The sequence below is a fragment of the Callospermophilus lateralis genome, chromosome 2 (genome assembly GCF_048772815.1).
Source record: "Callospermophilus lateralis isolate mCalLat2 chromosome 2, mCalLat2.hap1, whole genome shotgun sequence".
NCBI classification, from domain to species: Eukaryota; Metazoa; Chordata; class Mammalia; order Rodentia; family Sciuridae; genus Callospermophilus; species Callospermophilus lateralis.
The window spans coordinates 38,068,394-38,087,241 of NC_135306.1; the positions used below are offsets into that span (position 1 = coordinate 38,068,394).

Consider the following 18,848-nt stretch of genomic DNA (forward strand, 5'->3'; position numbering starts at 1 on the left):
CGTGCTGGTACCAAAAAATAAAAAGGTTTGAGGGTGTTGCTCAGTGGTAGAGTGCTTGCCTAGCGAGTGAGAAGCCTTGGGCTCAATCTCTAGTACAGCCAACAAACAAACAACCAAAACAACAAACAAAAAACCCCAACCTCTCAGACTGCAGCTGGTCTCCAGGCTCCCTCCTGACCCCATCTTGGTCACTGAGCTCCTACAGCCCTGAGCTCGATCCCTCACGGTCCAGCTTTGCTCCTTCATGAAGCCTTCATTGCCTTTTCTAAGGGAGGCATTTTCCTAAGGACAGGGCCTAGGTTTCCCCCTCTTGGTCTCAAACAGGGGCCCCTAGGGGACTAGGCCTGGGTTCCCCCTCCCATCTGGAATGGGGTTTCCCTGAAAATATTGCTTTTGTGTCCTTCCCTTCAGATTGGGGCCCTTGAGGACAGTGTCTGAGTCCCCTTCCCTACTTCAGGTCAAGGACTCCCTGAAGATGGACTCAGAATCTATTCCCCCACCCCGCCCCCAGTTGACTACTGATCTCCAGAAATTTCTACCTCCAGTCCCTATTCTGTAGCTGGCGGCCTAGGAGCCTCTGTAGCCTTTTGCCAGGTTTGAGACTCTGGAAGAGCTACCTTAGGCTCTGGTCCTGGAGACAGGCCCAACATCTGGCTTAGAGGATCGTTCTTTCCCTTGGGACTGAGAGGAGAAAAGTGCCTACCTGGAGTTCCACAACTGACTTCACAAGGGCTGCCTCAGAACTTACTTTCCAGGGTGCCATTGGCAGGCGGAGGAGTGCTATTTTGGGCAGTGCGTCTGGACTTGACTCAAGTGGCCAAACCCCTGTCCTACTGACCTCTCCCCTGGAGGGGCAGGAGCAGCACTTGAGGCTGCCCTGGGAAGGACTGAGGGGCGGGCTTTGGACTAGGGACAAAGAAATAGTTGAGCTCCAACTGGGGGTGCAGACTGTGCCGACAGTAACGTAGGAACAAGACTGAGACCTACTTTAACTGAGGAGCCCCCAAGATAAAGGCTGAGACACCTAAGGCACTTCAGCAGAGTGAGTGGGGATTCAGGCAGAGCTGGGGCAGGGTGGTCTCCTCAAGGTGAAATCCTGGAAGGGCCTTGGGGGATCATGCAGGGAAGAGGTGGCTGAAGGATTGACTGTGAAACAAGCACCAACTGGGGGAGTTGAAGGCTTGGCTTTCTGTTCTGGTTCAGTCCTGTGTTGCTGTGTGATATGAGCACATAGCACCCTCTCTCTGGGCCACAGTTTCCTTACCTGTTAGTTGACTTCTGGGACGACCAGAGCAGCTTGGTGGAACAGACTTTGAGAATGCATTGGGCTGGGAAGTCAGTAGAGCACAGGGGTGGGAGGAGAAGAGGGCTGTAGAGGATTTACCCTGGACCAAGGCAGAAGGGAAGCAGGTCATGGACAGGCCAGCTGTTAGGTTGCAGCAGCATCTTCTCCCCGGGGTCCCCCTCCCTTGGTGCTGGAGAGTTTCTGCCTTCAGAGTTGAGAATATGAATTTGTGCTGCAGTCAGAGGAGATTAGGTTAGAGAGTGAGGTCATGCTGGGCACGGTGGCACATGCCTGTAATTCCAGTAATTTTGGAGGCTGAGGCAGAAGTATAGTGAGTTCAAACCCAGCCTCAGCAACTCAATGACACCCTGGTCTCTAATAAAATATAAAAAAGGGCTGGGGAATGTGGTTTTGTGGTTAAGCACCCCTGGGTTCAATCCCTGGGGGGGGAGGGAGAGAGAGAGAGAGAGAGAGAGAGAGAGAGAGAGAGAGAGAGAGAGAGAGAGAGAATAGGATGAGGAAAACGCAAGGGTTATTTTCATGCTGTCAGTTTGAGAGAAAAATAGGAATGGCAGGGGGTGGGGATGTTTGAGGAAAGGTGTGTGTGGGGTTAGTCTTTGTTCTGAGGTGGAGGCCTGGGCTAAATGAGTTTTCAGGGCCACATCCTGTGTGCATGAGTGTAGGGAAGAGGTCCTGGAAAATCACAGTTTAAATCATAAACAAGGGAGCTTAAGGTTAGATTAAAGGCATGATATCTGTTATGTGAGGCTGGAGTCACTGAAGGGAGGCTGCAGACCTTGCACTGTCCAAAACTGAGTGTGTTGCAGACTTGGGAAGGTCAGGAGGACCTCTGAAGGGCCTGGTCCAGAAGTCAGGGGTCCTGAGGCCAGCATGGGTAGAGGGGTGGGGACTCCAGGGCCTCTTGCTATTGGCTGAGGCACACCCAGTCATGCCAATTTGGCTGAGTTGAGGGGGTGGCACTAGCAGGAGCTAGCTGCCCAGTGACTTCTCCCCTGTGGGACTGAGTCTGATGGGAATGTGGGACGGCGTTCTGCATCCCGCAGCCCAGTGACCTCTCTTTGGCTTCACAGCATCTACAAATCTGAAGGACAAGATATGGCTCAAGTAGGTGGGCAGAGGCGGTAAGTACCCCAACTCATTCCCTATCTCAGCCTCCTGTCCTCCTCCAGGCACACCTTAGTGTCCCCCCTGTCCTGTCCTCAGCCTCTCCCTTCTGGCAGCTGCTCCCCTAGTCCCCATCCTTCCTGCTTCCCTCGAAGCCCATGGATGAGAGAAGTGTGTCTCCTGCCTGTCTCTCATGTCCTCACAGCACAGGTCAGCCCAGGCTGGGCCCTGGGGTGAGGGGCTCAGAGAGTCAAAGGGTTCAGGGGTTGGTCAGTGTGTTCTGACTGCCCCTCTCAGCTGAACTGAACTTCCCATTTCTTGGCCCCTTGGGATGGAACAAGAGCCAGAGTTTTTGCACGATCTAATCCCCTTTAGATCTCTGCGGATCCCCACCCCCGCCTCACTGTCCCTCCTGTAGCCACACACAACCTTGGCTCTCGGCAGACAGCTCAGAGTCCTTCTGTGACTCATCCCTCTGCCTGAAGTGCTCCCCCACAGTTATCCACTTGGTGCCTTCCTTCTCCTCCCTCAAGTCTAGTCAAAGGCCATCTTCTTGGGGCTGGGATTGTGGCTCACGTGAGAGAGGCATTGGGTTCGATCCTCAGCACAGCATAAAAATAAATAAAGGTTAAAAAAAAAGACACTTCTTTTTTTTTTAATCTTTTTTTTTTTTAATATTTATTTATTTTAGTTTTTAGCGGACACAACATCTTTGTTTTGTATGTGGTGCTGAGGATCGAACCCGGGCCGCACGCATGCCAGGCGAGCGCGCTACCACTTGAGCCACATCCCCAGCCCCACACTTCTTAAAAAAAAAAAAAAAAAAAAAGTCCATCTTCTCAATGCAGCTTACTCTGCCTACTCCACTTACAATCACACTCCACACCTACCAGCTCCCCCTTTCCTTACCCCAGTTCCCCCATGGGTTCTACTACTTTCTAACCCATGAATGCACTTGTTTATTTCATTGCTGTCAGCTCCACAAGAGCAAATTTGCCATTTGTGTACTCTTAGATTGAGAGAATGAATGTTCCTCCCTCCTGTCCCGATGACATTGCTGTGTCCAGCCCACATCTTCCTCCTGGGCTTTAGACACCAAAGACCTGTTGGTGTCCTACAGACAACCCAGATCCTAGTTGAAAACAGCCTCCTTCACTCCCTCTGAGTCTGTTCCTCTGCCTGTGACCTCAGCTCAGTCAGGTGTTCCCTTCTCAGTTGCTCAAGCCAAAAGTCAAGGACGCATCCTTGACATTTCCCTCACATCTAGTCATATCTAGAAATATCTAGAATGTGTATGCCTCCCACCATTGATTCTACTACCACCCTACTTCCTCACAGCCAGTGTAATCACCACCTGCCCTCTTCTTCCTCTTTATCCTCCATACTCCAGCATCTCTCTCCTCTCCAGTCCTTTCCAGTCTTTTCCCAGTTTAGCCCTCCCCCTCACAGTCATTGGGACCTGAAATTCACTTAATGTATTTATTTATTTTTTTGGTACTGAGGATTGAACCCAAGGGCACATAAGCACTGAGCCATATCCCCAGCCTTTTTATTTTGTATTTAGAGACAAGGTCTTACTAAGTTGCTCAGGGCATTGCTAAGTTGCTGAGGCTGGCTTTGAACTTGTGATCCTCTTCAGCATCCTGAGCTGCTGGAATAACAGATGTTATTATTATTATTTGTTCTACTTAGTTGTACATGACAGCAGAATGCATTTTAATTCCTTGTATACAAATGGAACACAACATTTCAGTTCTCTGGTTGCACCATTTGTCCAATCATACATGTACCTAGGGTAATGATGTCCATTTCATTCCACCATCTTTTCTACCTCCACAATCCCTTCTCACCCTCCCCTTTGCCCAATTCAAATTTCTTCAATTTTTTACCCCCACCCCATCATAGATCAGCATCCACTAATCAGAGAAAACATTCAGCCTTTAGTTTTGGGGATTGGCTTACTTCACTTAGCGTAATATTCTCCAACTTTATCCATTTACCTGCAAATGCCACAATTTTATTCTCTTTTATTGCTGAGTAATATTCCATTGTGTATATATACCACCATTTCTTTATCCATTCATCTACTGATGGGCATCTAGGTTGGTTCTACAGTTTAGCTATTGTGAATTCAGTTGCTATAAACATTGGTATTGCTATGTCACTATAGTATGCTGATTTTAAGTCCTTTGGGAATAAATCAAGGAGTGGGATAGTTGGGTCAAATGGTGGTTCTATTCCAAGTTTTCTGAGGAATCTCCACACTGCCATCCAAAGCGGTTGCACCAATTTGCAGTCCCACCAGCAATGTATGAGTGTACCTTTTCCCCCACATCCTCTCCAACTCTTATTTATTATTGCTTGTATTCTTGATAACTGCCATTCTGATTGGGGTGAGATGAAATCCTAGAGTAGTTTTGATTTGCATTTCTCTAATTACTAAAGATGTTGAACACTTTTTCATATATTTGTGGTTCGTTTGTATATCTTCTTCTGAGAAGTGTCTGTTCAGTTCCTTAGGCCATTTATTGATGGGCTGTTTCTTTTTTCCTTTTTCTTTCTTTCTTTTTTTGGTAGTAAGTCTTTTGAGTTATTTGCATATCCTGGAGATTAGTGCTCTATCTGTTGTACATGTGGTAAAAATTTGTTCCCATACTATAGGCTCTTTCTTCACCTCAATGATTGTTTCTTTTGCTGAGAAGAAGCTTTTTAGTTTGAATGCATCCCATTTATTGATTCTTTTTTTAAAATATTTTTTTAGTTGTTGATGGACCTTTATCTTATTTATATGTATGTGGTGCTGAGAATCAAACCCAGTGTGTCACACATGCTAGGCAAGCACACTACCACTGAGCCACAACCCCAGCCCCACATTTATTGATTCTTGATTTTATTTCTTGAGCTTCTTTTGGGGATTGTTAAGAAAGTCAGGGCCTAATGTGACATGATGAACATTTGGGCCTACTGTTCCTGTATTAGGTACAAAGTCTCTGGTTTAATTCCTAGGTCTTTGATCCACTTTGAGTTGGGTTTTATGCATGCTACATATGGATTTCCAGTTTTCCCAGCACCATTTGTTTAAGAGGCTATCATTTCTCCAGTGCATGTTTTTGGTGCCTTTGTCTAGTATGAGATAATTGTATTTATGTGGGTTGGTCTCTGTGTCTTCTATTCAGTACCATTGGTCTACATGTCTATTTTGTTGCCAATACCATGCTGTTTTTGTTACTATTGCTTTGTAGTATAGTTTAAGGTCTGGTATTGTGATGCTTTGTTTTTTTTTGCTTAGGATTGCTTTGTCTATTCTGGGTTTCTTATTATTCCAAGTGAATTTCATGATTGCTTTTTCAAGTTCTTTGAAGAATGTCACTGGGATTTTTAACAGAAATTGCATTAAATATGTATAACAGTTTTGCATTAAATCTGTATAATGTCCATTTTGACAATATTAACTCTGTCTATCCAAGAGCATGGACGATCTTTCCATCTTCTAAAGTCTTCTTCAATTTCCTTCTTTAGTGTCCTGTAGTTTTCATTGCAGAGGTCTTTCACTTTTTTAAAATTTATTCCCAAGTATTTTATACTTTTTAAGCTATTTTGAATGGGGTAGTTTTCCTAATTTCTCTTTCAGTGGATTCATCACTTTTTTATAGAAATGCATTTGATTTATGGGTTTATATCCTGCTACTTTGCTGAATTCATTGATTGGTTCTAGAAGTTTTCTGGTGGAATTTTTTGGACCTTCTAAATATAGAATCATGTCATTGGCAAATAGTAATAGTTTGAGTTCTTCTTTTCCTATGTGTATCCTTTTAATTTTTTTAGTCTATCTGATTGCTCTGGCTAGAATTTCAAGGACTGTGTTGAGTAGATGTGGTGAAAGAGGGTATCCCTGTCTTGTTCCAGTTTTTAGAGGAAATGCTTCCATTTTTTCTCCATTTAGAATGATGTTGGCCTTGGGCTTAACATAGATAGCTTTAAAAATGTTGAAGGTTGATCTAGTGTTTTGAACGTGAAGAGGTGCTCTATTGTATTGAATGCTTTTTCAGCATCTATTGAGATAATCATATGATTTTGCACCTGGCTTTTTTTTTTTTTTAATTATTTATTTATTTTGATGCCAGGCATTGAACTTAGGGGTGCTTAACCACTGAGCCACATCCTGATACCTTTTATTATTATTATTATTATTATTATTATTATTATTATTATTTAATTTTTAGTTGTGGTTGGACACGATACCTTTATTTTATTTATTTTTATGTGGTGCTGAGAATTGAATCCAGGTTCTCACATGTGCTAGGTGTACACTCTACCACTGAGCCACAACCCCAGCCCATTACTATTATTATTATTATTATTATTAATTTATTTTTTAGTTGGACACAATATCTTTATTTATTTATTTTTATGTGGTGCTGCAGATGGAACCCAGGGTCTTGCACATGCTAGGTGAGCGCTCTACCGCTGAGCCACAACCCCAGCCCTATTATTATTTTTTTAAAAATGTTTTTTAGTTGTGGATAGATACAATACCTTTATTTTATGCATTTATTTTTATGGGGTGCTGAAGATCAAACCCAGTGCCTCACATGTGCTAGGCAAGCGCTCTACCACTGAGCCATAACCCCAGCCCTATTATTATTTTTTAAAAATATTTTTTTGGGGCTGGGGCTGGGGTTCAGTGGTAGAGTGCTAGCCTGTGTGAGGCTCTGGCTTTGATCCTCAGCACAATATAAAAATAAATGCATAAAATAAAGGTATTGTATCCACCTACAACTAAAAAACTACATATTTAAAAAAATTTTTTTTAGTTGTCAGTGGACTTTTATTTATTTATATGCGGTGCTGAGAATTGATCCCAGTGCCTCACACACACTAGGCCAGTGCTCAACCCCTGAGCTACAACCCCAGCCCTGCCCTTTTATTATTATTATTTTATTTTTGAGACAGGGTCTCACTAAGTTGCTTAGGTCATCACTAAGTTGCTGAGGTTAGATTTGAACTTGCAATGCTCTTGCCTCAGCCTCCAGAGCCACTGGAATTAGAGATGTGCTTCACCGTGCCCAGCATCTTTCTGTTGATCCATCTGTGTATTTAGCTCTGGGATTTAGTTGAGAGTAAGAGACAGGTTCCCCCAGTTTTCATTGATTCAACCAATACATCTTCTATGGGCTTGGCACTGTGTTAGGCACTGAGGATAAACTAGGAAGTAAGATCCCATCCCATCTGTCCATCATTTCTCCCTCTTGTTCATTCATTCATTCATTCACTTACAGATATCTCTTTGTGCTGACCTAGCTGTACAGCCTGGTTCATTTTGCTGACACCCTTATCTTGGCAGAGGCTGGTGCATGTTTCAGGCCTCAGTGCTGTTTATAGAACCCAGCATCAGATTTTGCCACACCCCATGCTGTTTGAAAAGTGCCTCACTATTGCCAGATCCTGGTCTGTGACCCTTAAGTTCTGGCTCCTGCAGTTAGGCAGACAGATAACTGAGCTCCACTCTTCAGCCTGCTCTCTCCTACCCTGCTTCTCCTAGCAGCTCCTCAACACTTCAGGTTGCACTTTCTGCTGCCCAATGACCCCCTCTACAAAGTGGCCACATTGGTGGGTCCTTCCCACTTGTCCATTTCCTGTAAGAAGGAAGAAGGAGCCTGATTGGGCCATCTGCCCCAGTTCCTCTCCATGATCCTGTGGCTCTCAGGTGTCTCTGATCCCAGCTGTCCTAGCTGCCCTGGGCACAAGGAAGCGTATGTGGAGAAGCTGCAGGGTTACCTATTAACTCAGCCAGGAGTTGAAGGGCTGATGGGCAGTAGGCAGACTTGACTTTCCTTTCTGTCCATGGGCTTGGGCCGCTGCTTCAGATCCAACAGCAACTTCAAGATGGTCTCCTGGTCGGTGCTAATGAGGATGCAAGCAACACTGCAGAAGGAGATGGTGCGGGAGTTCCTGGCTGAGTTCATGAGCACGTATGTCATGATGGTGAGTGGATGGGGGGCATGGGGTGGGGGGGTGCAGCAGGGGCAGTCCACAAATCTCTCCCAGCACTGACCCCATGAGGCATACTGTTACTTCCTCTGCCTCTGCTCTGGGAGTCTGAGAAGAAAACAAAAGAAAGTAGGTGAAAGGCTTTGCTCAACAAGTCCTTTTGGGACAGAAAGGGCTCATAATAAACCAGGACTGGGTGGAACCATGAGCTGGGGAGTCAAGAGGCACAGATGGCAGTGGGAAAAGGAAAACCAAGGGTAAAGGGGCTGCTGAAAACCTTGAATATCAGGCTTTGAAAATTAATTTTGAGGACAATGGGGAGACATTGAAGGTTATCAAGCAGGGGAGTGATATGGCCATATATGGATTTTAGAAGATAGCTTTTGGGCACAGTGTGGAGACTAAGCAGAAAAGGCTAGGCTGGAGGGAGAGGAGCCAGTTAGGAGGCTGATCTAGATGGAATAGAGAGAGGGCTGTGCCAGGCATGGCAGCACATGCCTGTAATCCCAGTGGCTCAGAGGTTGAGGCAGGAGGATTGTGAGTTAAGGCCCTAAGCAACTTAGCGAGACCCTGTCTGTGATTTAAAAAAAAAAGATATATATATATATAGTGGCTCAGTAGTTGAGCACCTCTGGGTTCAATTCCTGGTACCAAAAAAAAAAAAAAAAAAAGAGAGAGAGAAGGAGGGCTGTGACATGGTTGGGGATGGCAAAGAAAGCCCTGATATAGAATTGTAGGAGATGGAATCAAGGAGACTTTGCAAGCAACAGATGTCCGATGGGCCATTCTGGAGCATGGAGCTAGTACAAGAAGAGGTGAGGTTGATTTGGACGTGATCAGGTGAGATGCCAGTGGAGAATTCAAGAAGTAATAAATTGAATACAGGGCTCTGGAGCTCCAGAGAAGTTGGGCTGGGAGGAAAGAGAGGAAATGCATTAGAATTGGATAAAATTGTACAGAGAGAATGAACCTGTGTGAGAAGGACTCTGGACACCTGGTTTCTTACCCTGACCCACAGAGTCACCAGCAGGTCTTGGGCAGGTCTCTTCTGGCTTTGAGCTTGTCTTCTCAGTCTTCAAGTATCTAGCATCCAGCCTTCAGGGGCTTTGGAGCTATTTGTGCTCTGGCTCTGCTATCTTCTAGCTGTGTGTGATCTTCTACCAGCATTTAAACTGCTTAGAATGTTAGTTTCCTTTTGAAAATGGGGACACTAGCATCAAGGTGGCAGACTTGTGGGAAGAAGGCCAAGTGCCAACACTCAGCACAGAGGTGTTGATACACATGTGTTGGTCCTTGTTATTATGACAAGTGCTCTCATCTGCTTTTTCTTCCCTGCATCCCATTCTCTCACCCTCCTCCCTTACCTGCTTTGCCTCCTGAGCTGTGAGGACAGCAGCCGGATCCTGTCCCTCCTTGATCCAGGAGAAAGTAATTCATTTATGACAAGACATTCCAGTCCCATGAGGGCTGTTAAACCTTGGAACCTCAGAGCCTTTAGGGAAAGCAAGCACTGCCCGCATGCCTTGATACTTGCCCACATCTGCCTTCCTTTTTTTTTTTTTCTTCAATTTTTTATTTAGATAATCGTTGAGCACCTACTGCATACCAAACACTCTGATGCTAAACCCCTTACATGTGGCATCATCCCAAACCCTCACAATGACCCTGTGAAGTAGGTACTGTTGTTAGCCCCCATTTCACTTTAAGTTAAGATTAAATCTATAAGGGAATCCTATCATCATGCCCACCCACAAGAATGCGGTCCTAATTAGAGTAAGATATTCTATACTTAAATAATGTTATCAAAATGGATTCTACTGTTATGTATAACTAAGAAGAACCAATAAAAAATACTCACAAAAAATTAAATCTAGCCCAGGTTAGTATAATTTTTCTTTTGGTATTGACATCTGAACCCAGAGCCCTTTTTATTTTCTAATTTGAGACAGAGTCTCACTCAGTTACCCAGGCTGCCCTCAAACTTGAAATCCTTCTACCTCAGCCTCCCAAGTCACTGGAATTTCAGGTGCACACCACAATGCCTGGTTTAATATCATAATCTTGACCTTTAACCTCTATGGTCTGTCCCTTAGTTTAGAGATCACAGGCTTTCTAAGGCTGTCTTGTTAACTCCCTGCCTGCTATGATATGACCCTTGCTTTCAGGCATTGGGTAGTTCAAGACCCCTGTCTGGGCTGCAGTTTTTCTACAGTGGGCAAAAACACTTGCTACACAGATTTGCTGTGAGGATTGAAAGGAAGCAATGCTTTTAAAAGAACATTGTGAGGTTTAAGCTCATGCAGGACATTGTATTGTTGTTATTTTTAGTTGCCAAACCTGTGCCAAGAAGTGGGGGCTTTTTCAGTTGATAGGAAGCTCAATGAATCACCAGGGTAAAGGTTTTGCCAAAAAAAAAAAAAAAAAAAAAAGGCTAGTGTGACCTTGGGTCCCATTTATTGCAGCCAGGATGAGGGAAGTGAGCTATTCTATTCTATAATCTCTAAGGTTATTGTCCTCAAAGCTGGCTTCCTGGCTATTGGGGGGACTTTGATGGGCTGGGTTACATTCACTTACCAGAGAGGGGAGAGGCTGGAACCATCGGTGCCCTGGAAACCCAAAGCTGTGTATGTGAGCAATAGGGCAAGGGTTGCAAACTCATATGCTACAGGGGCCAAGAATGTCAACTCAGGGTGGTAGGGACTTGGACACAGAGTGCAGACCTGTGTAAGGGTGTAACTGCCACTGCTCTAGCTGGCTGTTACCATGGAGGTGGAATACAGGCCAGCATTGCCCCAGCTTCTTATTTTGCAAGAGGAGCTGAAACTTCTGTTTTTTAAAACCAAAACCTGTGTGCTGGATGGATTTGGTATGTGCATTGCCAATTGGCAACTCTGACACAGAGAATCATGTGGGATTAATTCACTCATTCATTCTTTTTCTTTTTCTTTTTGGTGCCAGAGATTGAACCCAGGGGTGCTTAACCACTGAGCTACATCCTCAGCCCTGTTTATATTTTATTTAGAGACAGGGTCTCGCTAAGTTGCTTTGCACCTCACTAAGTTTCTGAGGCTGGCTTTGAACTTCTGATCCTCCTGTCTCAGCCTTCCGAGCTGCTGGGATTATAGGCATGCACTTCTGTGCTCGGCTCATTCATTATTTTTAAAAAACATTATGTTGACTTGGGGAAAACAGAAATGAGGGACCCTCAGTCTTCAGACCCTCCATGCCTGCTTCAGTCCCTTCACCCCCTGGGAGGTCCCCCAGCTAGCCTGGCATGGCCTCACTCCTCCTATTCCTGTCAGTTCCTGTCCTCTCCTGCTGCATCCTCTCCTGGCCTTAAGCCAGCCATCTCTGGGCTCCCCTGCACCTTTTCTGGACTCCTGAGGGAACCAGTGAGCCATGCTCAACTGCCTGTCCTCTGTCCTACCTGGCTATTTCACACTTTCTCAGACTTCCTTGAAACTGCTCTACATCTGCCTGTTTTTTTTTTTTTTTGTTTGTTTGTTTTGTTTTTTTAAAATTAGCAAATAGTTTGATCTCCTGGTTGACAGAGAAAATCATTGGGCTACCTTCCTGGGTTTCCTGGAAACCCAGCTATGTATGTGTGTCTACCTCCTTTTGTTCCTGTCCTTCTCACCACCTGTTACCTACCTGTGCATCCACACATTTCTCCTAAGCTAGGGTGTGTCACCTCCTTCCTGGAGGACTCCTCTACTTCAGTCCATTCCTCCAGCCCACTCAGGCCCTTTGCTCTTTTTTCTTTCTTTCCTCTATCTTCAGCACACCCACCCATAAACATACCAAAATCTCTCCACTTAACAAAACATCTCTCCCTTCATCTTGTGAACCCGTCATTTATCATATACTCTCACTTCTCAAAGAAGTTCTCAAAGAAGTCTCTCTACTGGTACATTTTAATTCTCATCAGCTGGGATTGTAGCTCAGTGCTGGAGCACTTGCCTAGCATGAGTGAGGCCCGGGGTCCAATCCCCAGCACTGCAAAAAAGTTACCTCTGCTGGGCATGGTGGTGCCCAACTGTAGTCCCAGATACTCTGAAAGCTGCAGCAGAAAGATAGATCCCTTGAGCCCAAGAATTTGAGGCCAGCCTGGGCAACATAGTGAGACCCTGTCTCAAATAAATGAATTCTTCCTTACTGCCTTACCACTTACCTATCAATCTTTCCTGGCTTCTGCCCCAACCCCCCACACCCATGGCCTGATAACACAGTGCTCATCATGTTACTAATGACTGCTGGATTGCCATCCAAAGGAATGTGCTTTCCAGGCAGGTCTTCATACTTGTGATCCAGAGGCTGCATATGACTAATCTAGTTGACCATGCCCTCCTCCTTGGGAAAATCTCTCCCTGGTGCACTTTCTTTGTTCTCCCATTTTAACGCCTGCTCAGCTGAGGTTTCTAACATTCACCCATAAATGCTGACTCTAATCAGCCTCCAGCTGTGTGCCCCCCTTCTCCTGGGGCCCTATTCACACATGGCTTCATTGCAGTTCTCATGTCCATAATTATTTAGATTTTCTATTTCCTAAGCTTTAGAGCAGAACTGGTCAAGGGAAATAGAATTTGAGTCACATACTTTAAAATTTTCTAGTAGCTACATTAAAAAAGTAAAGAGCAACAGGTGAGAATAAGTTGTATGTTATTATATTTAACCCATGTATCCAAAATCCAACATGTAGTCAACATAAAATTGTTAAGCTAATTCACATTCTCTACTTCCAACTAAATCTTTGAAATCTGGCATGTGCTTTACACTTAGAGCAGATCTCAATTGGACAGTCCCATTTTAAGTGCATAACAGCTGCATGTGGTCACATAGCTAGATATCCTTGATATCCTTTTGTTGTTGTTGTTTGGTTCTGGGGATTGAACCCAGAGGCACTTAGTCACTGAGTTACATCCCATACCTTTTTTTTTTTTAATATTTTTTTTTATTGTAATCGGGCACAATACCTTTATTTATTTTTATGTGGTGCTAGGATTGAACCCAGGGCCTTACACATGCTAGGTGAGTGCTCTACCACTGAGTAACAACCCCAGCCCCAGCCCCAGCCCCAGACCTTTTTATTTTTTATTTTGAAATAAGTTCTAAGTTTCTGTTGGCCTCACTAAGTTGCTGAGGCTGGCCTTAAACTTGCAATCCTCCTGTCTCAGCCTCCTGAGTCACTGGGAATACAGGTGTGTGCCACTATGCCTAATTTTTCACATGTCTAGATAACTTGCATAACACATATCTAGACTCTGATTTCTAGAAGCTGGACCTAAAACACATGGACATTTCAAAGAAGGTGACTTCTGAGTTTGATCTTACAGAATATTAATTTTTTCAGAATATAGGATCAAGTATTCCGGCAGAAGGAACAGTATATCCAACACAGAGGCCTGAGACAGCAAGGAATGCATGGAGTAATGCAATTGTTTGATTTGAGACCATCTGTCATGGATCTGATCATGTTTCACTGTGTTACAGGCTGTGTGACCTTGGATAAGCCATTCAATTTCTTTTTTTAAAATATTTTTTTAGTTGTTTATAGGCCTTTATTTTATTTATTTATATGTGGTGCTGAGAATCGAACCCAGTGCCTCACACATGCAAGTGCGCTGCTGCTGAGCCCCAGCCCCAGCCCCACCATTCAATTTCTTGAAGCTTCACTTTGCCCATCTATCACTTGGGGAGAATAATAGTGCTCCGCATAGAAATATCCTTCAGGTTGGCCTGAAGTGTAAGATGCTTTGAGGGGTGCAGTTCACACCAATTATCCCCTCTTTGAAGCCCTGCTCACAACCCAAACTACAGGTGTGGGCTCAAGGTCAAGGTGCCTGGATATATCTTAGGAGCCTCTGACTTTCCCACCCATCCCTGACTTCTTTCAAACCCATCACCTAGCTTTCACTGGCTCAGGTATGAGAGATCTCTATGGGGTAAGGGAGGAGAGGCCATGAGAGAGAAGGCTCTGGAAAAAGAGGGCACAGCAGAGGGTCTTTAAGGGCAATACTGGGGAGGCCTAGGACATGGGGGTGGTGAGGAGCTAGAACTGACTTCTGAGCTCTCCTCTGGGGTTGGGACTTCTGGGCAGGCAGCCACCTCAGAAACCTTTTTTTTTTGCAGGTATTTGGCCTTGGTGCTATAGCCCATATGGTTCTAGGAGGGAAAAAATTTGGGAGCTACTTGAGTGTCAACTTGGCTTTTGGCTTTGGAGTCACCATAGGAATGCATGTGGCAGGCAACATCTCTGGTGAGTAAGCGCAGACCCCTTCTGATTGGGCAAGACCAGGTATTCCTGGCAAGCTGTTTCCTGCCCACCTCCAGCCAACCTTGTTTCTGATACTGCTGGTGCCTCACCCTCACTGGCTACCTGGAGGGAGGATATGCCTCCAAACCCCTTGCCTTGGCTGCGTGTCTTCCCCAGGCTCTTCATGAACCCTTTTGACAGCGCCCCTGCCCCTGCCATTTTTACAAGCTGGATCATCTAAGGGAAATTATTCACCTCTGTTTCTCGTTTTCCTTGATGGTAAAATGGAGATGGTGGTCCTTCTTTGTGGCGACCATTGTAAGGGTTCAATGAGAAAGCCTTTATTACAGTACACACTCCATGAACACTCACCATTACTATTTATTATTGCTGTTGCTGTCAATATTATTCATCTTATCCTTTGTTTCTGCTCTCAATCTCCCCCCTACACCTGCCCCTCCCTACAGGGGCCCATATGAATGCAGCTGTGACCTTCACCACCTGCGCTTTAGGTCGCATGCCTTGGAGGAAGTTTCCTGTGTATGTTCTGGGTCAGTTTCTGGGCTCCTTCATGGCTGCTGTCACCATCTACAGCCTCTTCTATAGTGAGTGTTCTCTCCCGGGTAGTCTGCCTCCAGTCTCAGCCTCCTCTGAAACATGGGCATATCGGGTCTTGGTGTTCCGGTTCTGTAAAAATGTCTGGGAGAAAAGGCCTTGGAGGTGCTCCCCAACCCTCATCCTACAATCTGGGATGTTGGTGGGGTATAACTCAATCTGTCTCCACAGCGGCCATTATCCACTTCTCTGGCAACCTTCTGACAGTGACTGGTCCCACGGCCACTGCTGGCATTTTTGCCACTTACCTTCCTGAACACATGATATTGTGGAGGGGCTTCCTGGATGAGGTCAGTAGTGTAGGGTGATAGAAGAAAAGACTTCTGGATGGGGACTGTACCAAGACATGTCTCCGCCAGGGTGTTTGGATTTAGGGTACAATGGAGACTCCATGGCTTGGCTGGGGCCTCAGTGGGCTGCCATGTCATCTACTCCCCAGATGTTTATCACAGGGATGCTCCAGCTATGTCTCTTTGCCATCACGGACAAGGACAACAATCCAGCACTTCGAGGGACAGAGGCTCTGGTGGTCGGCCTCCTCATTGTCATCATCGGAGCGTCCCTAGGCATGAACTCAGGATATGCTATGAACCCGTCCCGGGACCTGCCTCCTCGCTTCTTCACTTTCATTGCTGGCTGGGGCAAACAGGTGTTCAGGTACTTCCCTTGCCAAGCCCCATTCCCGTGAGTTTTCTGTGGGGCCCCTGCTTGCAGAGGGGTGGGGCAACCTGAGCAGCCGCCCAGAAGAGTCCTGTAGAACATCCAGATAGCTCAGGAAGCTGGGGTGGGTCCTGATGTTTTCCCAGACCAGCACAGATGTAGAGCTTGCTCTGGGACTGTCAACCCTACCCCTGAATTGGGCTGAGGTGGGCCAGGGCCCCTGGCAAGGGTGTCTCCTGGGGTGACTCCTCTGCTCACTCTGTCTTGGCCTGAGGTGGATGCTAGTGCCACCCTGGGCATTGGCCTCCTCAGCAGTCCTGTCTCTTGCCTGCAGTGCTGGGGACAACTGGTGGTGGGTGCCAGTGGTGGCACCACTCCTAGGTGCCTACCTAGGTGGCATCATCTATGTCATCTTCATTGGCTCCAGCATCCCACGGAAGCCTCAGAGTTTGGAGAACTCCATGGTGTGCGAAGATCACAGGATAACTGAATTGCCCAAGACCAGCCCATCCACGACCTCCCCCATTGCCCCTTCAAACCAGCCTGTCCCATCCTTAAGTGGCTCCATGCCTTTAGAGCAGTTCTAAGTTGAGACTGTCATCCCAACTCACCCTAATAAAGAAAGCCTTGTCCCACAGTGGCACCCTCACTTTGTGGGGCCTCCTGTGGTTGGGCTTCCCTCCTGGCTCCTTCCAGGAGCTCCAGGTTTATGCCTTAGCTCAAGTCTGGAGCATAGAGCTGAGAGGCCTCAACTCTCTCCAGCACAGGAGCTGGGGTGTTCCCTGAGGGAGAATTGGGAGGAACTGACCTGTGGCCTTAGGGTAAGGTGACAGGCATAGAGGACTCTGAGAGGGGTGATTTGATGTAAGGCCCAGAACTAGCTGGGGGTGGGGGCAACTTTGGGCATATCTTGAGGGTACCTTGTGATAGGATTCTAGAGTCCCCCATTTGTCCCTTCTTTAGCCATTGCCAGTTCTTGGACCAGACAAAGCAAGATCAAGAGTGCAGATTAGAATTTCTCAACATTTTTTTTTCATTAGTGCCTTCAGCATTCTTTTAAATATTTTCTTAATGACATTTTTTTTAATACCACAGGTATACTAAACCTATGTTTACTTACTCTATCCGTGCTTCATACATAAAAATGAGACTCTTTTCATTCTTGTTCCAATTTTCATTCCCTTGGAGATGCATGGTATGGACTGAAAGCTAGTAAGAGGTTGGACTCATCTTCCTCCTTCCTGAAATAAGAGTTCTCACACATTATGGAGTTCCAGAGTTGGAAAGGAAGATGTAATGAGGGAAATATTTTGGATCTGTAAAAAGGCAAGAAAAAGTCTCACAGAGTTCACAGGAAACAGGTCCAGAGTCTGGGTGGCAGCTTGGCAGCCAGGATATGTTGATGATGGGGCCAGGCAGAAAACAGCCATCATGCTTTCTGGGATGTAGAAGGCAGCATCACCTGTGGTTCTTGTTGTTGTTCATATATTTAGCATTTACTGTGTGCAGACCATGTAGACCTTGCTCTGGGACTGTCAACCCTACCCCCGAATTGGGCTGAGGTGGGCCAGGGCCCCTGGCAAGGGTGTCTCCTGGGGTGACTCCTCTGCTCACTCTGTCTTGGCCTGAGGTGGATGCTAGTGCCACCCTGGGCATTGGCCTCCTCAGCAGTCCTGTCTCTTGCCTGCAGTGCTGGGGACAACTGGTGGTGGGTGCCAGTGGTGGCACCACTCCTAGGTGCCTACCTAGGTGGCATCATCTATGTCATCTTCAGGTCTTGGTGAAGATGCCTATTGGCTAAGGGGAGGTCTCTACCATTAAGGAATGCAGTATAATGGAGGATAGGTACTTATGAAAAACGAGCTAGAAAGTAGGATGTTTAGAGCTCAGAGGGGGTCTTACAGCCAGCCTCCAGTCTTCTCAGAGGAGGCAGAGTGGAGTGGGGATTAGGGTGTCCTTTCTGGGGCTAAGAGACATCTGACAGTTTGAAGGGACAGGAGTCAGAGGATGGGCTTCCTTCTGGTGGGAGAATAGTGAGATGATCGAGAAAGCCCACCTAAGCTGAGTGTGCAGGATGCAGGCAATGGGGAAGATTGGTCTATAGAGAACATGGAGAGAGGCAATAATCAGGAGCTGCAGCAGGTTACCTACTGGGTCAGCACTGTGGGTGGAAATTACTGATGGGATTTGATCCATGCCTAGGAGGTATAACTAGCAGGATTTGGGCTTGGTTTGGATGAAGGAGTAGTGGGTGAGGGACAGGGAGAAGTCAATGATGACTTCCGGTTTCTGGCTTGGATGTGGGGGGTTGGTAATGTCACCACTGAAAGCAGAACACAAGGGAGGACTGATTTGGAAAGTAAGATAAGTAACATCACAGACATTTGAGTTGCCTATGGCACTTGAGGGGGGTGGGTAAGAGACGTGTGATATCTTGGGCAAATTAATCTCTCTGGGTCTTGATCTTCTTATTTGTTTTTATTTATTTTTTATGTAGTGCTGAGGATCGAACCTATAGCCTCGCACGTGCTAGGCAAGTGCTCTACCACTGAGCCAAAACCCCAGCTTGATCTTCTTATTTGTAAATGAGGATAAGAGTATAACTTACCATGCTAAATGTGCTAATACATGTAAAATGCTGAAAAACAGTGCTGCACCAAGTAAGTGCTCAATAATTGCAGTTGAGCCTTTTATGTGGTCTGGAGCTCAGAAGAGAGCTAAAGGCAGAGAGATTCATGGCTTTGTGGAGATGTACTGCTTCATGGAAGAGTGAAAGGAGAGTCAGGGAGCAGGGCACAAGTTGGGTGGTCAAGAGGCACTGGTAGCAACTCAGATGTCCACCAATAGAGGAAGGGATATACATGTTGCTATACAATCACCAATAACAGACTATTATACAACAAAGAAAATTAAGGCACA

General features: G+C 45.9%; 1 protein-coding gene across 5 annotated transcripts in view; it reads left to right on the plus strand.

Annotated features, from left to right (window-relative positions):
• Positions 1–904: 904 nt before the first annotated feature.
• Aqp7 (aquaporin 7) overlaps positions 905–18,848 on the plus strand; it is a 51,294-nt gene continuing 33,350 nt past the window's right edge. For 2 of the 5 annotated variants that reach the window (XM_076845911.2, XM_076845912.2), the window contains exons 1-7: positions 905–1,042; positions 2,377–2,427; positions 8,278–8,395; positions 14,531–14,657; positions 15,122–15,259; positions 15,441–15,559; positions 15,709–15,926. In XM_076845911.2, the coding sequence (XP_076702026.2) occupies positions 2,402–2,427; positions 8,278–8,395; positions 14,531–14,657; positions 15,122–15,259; positions 15,441–15,559; positions 15,709–15,926 (746 nt within the window). In that variant the 5' untranslated portion in view covers positions 905–1,042; positions 2,377–2,401. Of the gene's footprint in view, positions 1,043–2,019; positions 2,123–2,376; positions 2,428–8,277; positions 8,396–14,530; positions 14,658–15,121; positions 15,260–15,440; positions 15,560–15,708; positions 15,927–16,263; positions 17,089–18,848 lie in introns of those variants that run through there. The other 3 variants (XM_076845907.2, XM_076845910.2, XM_076845908.2) reach the window with 3 other exon arrangements.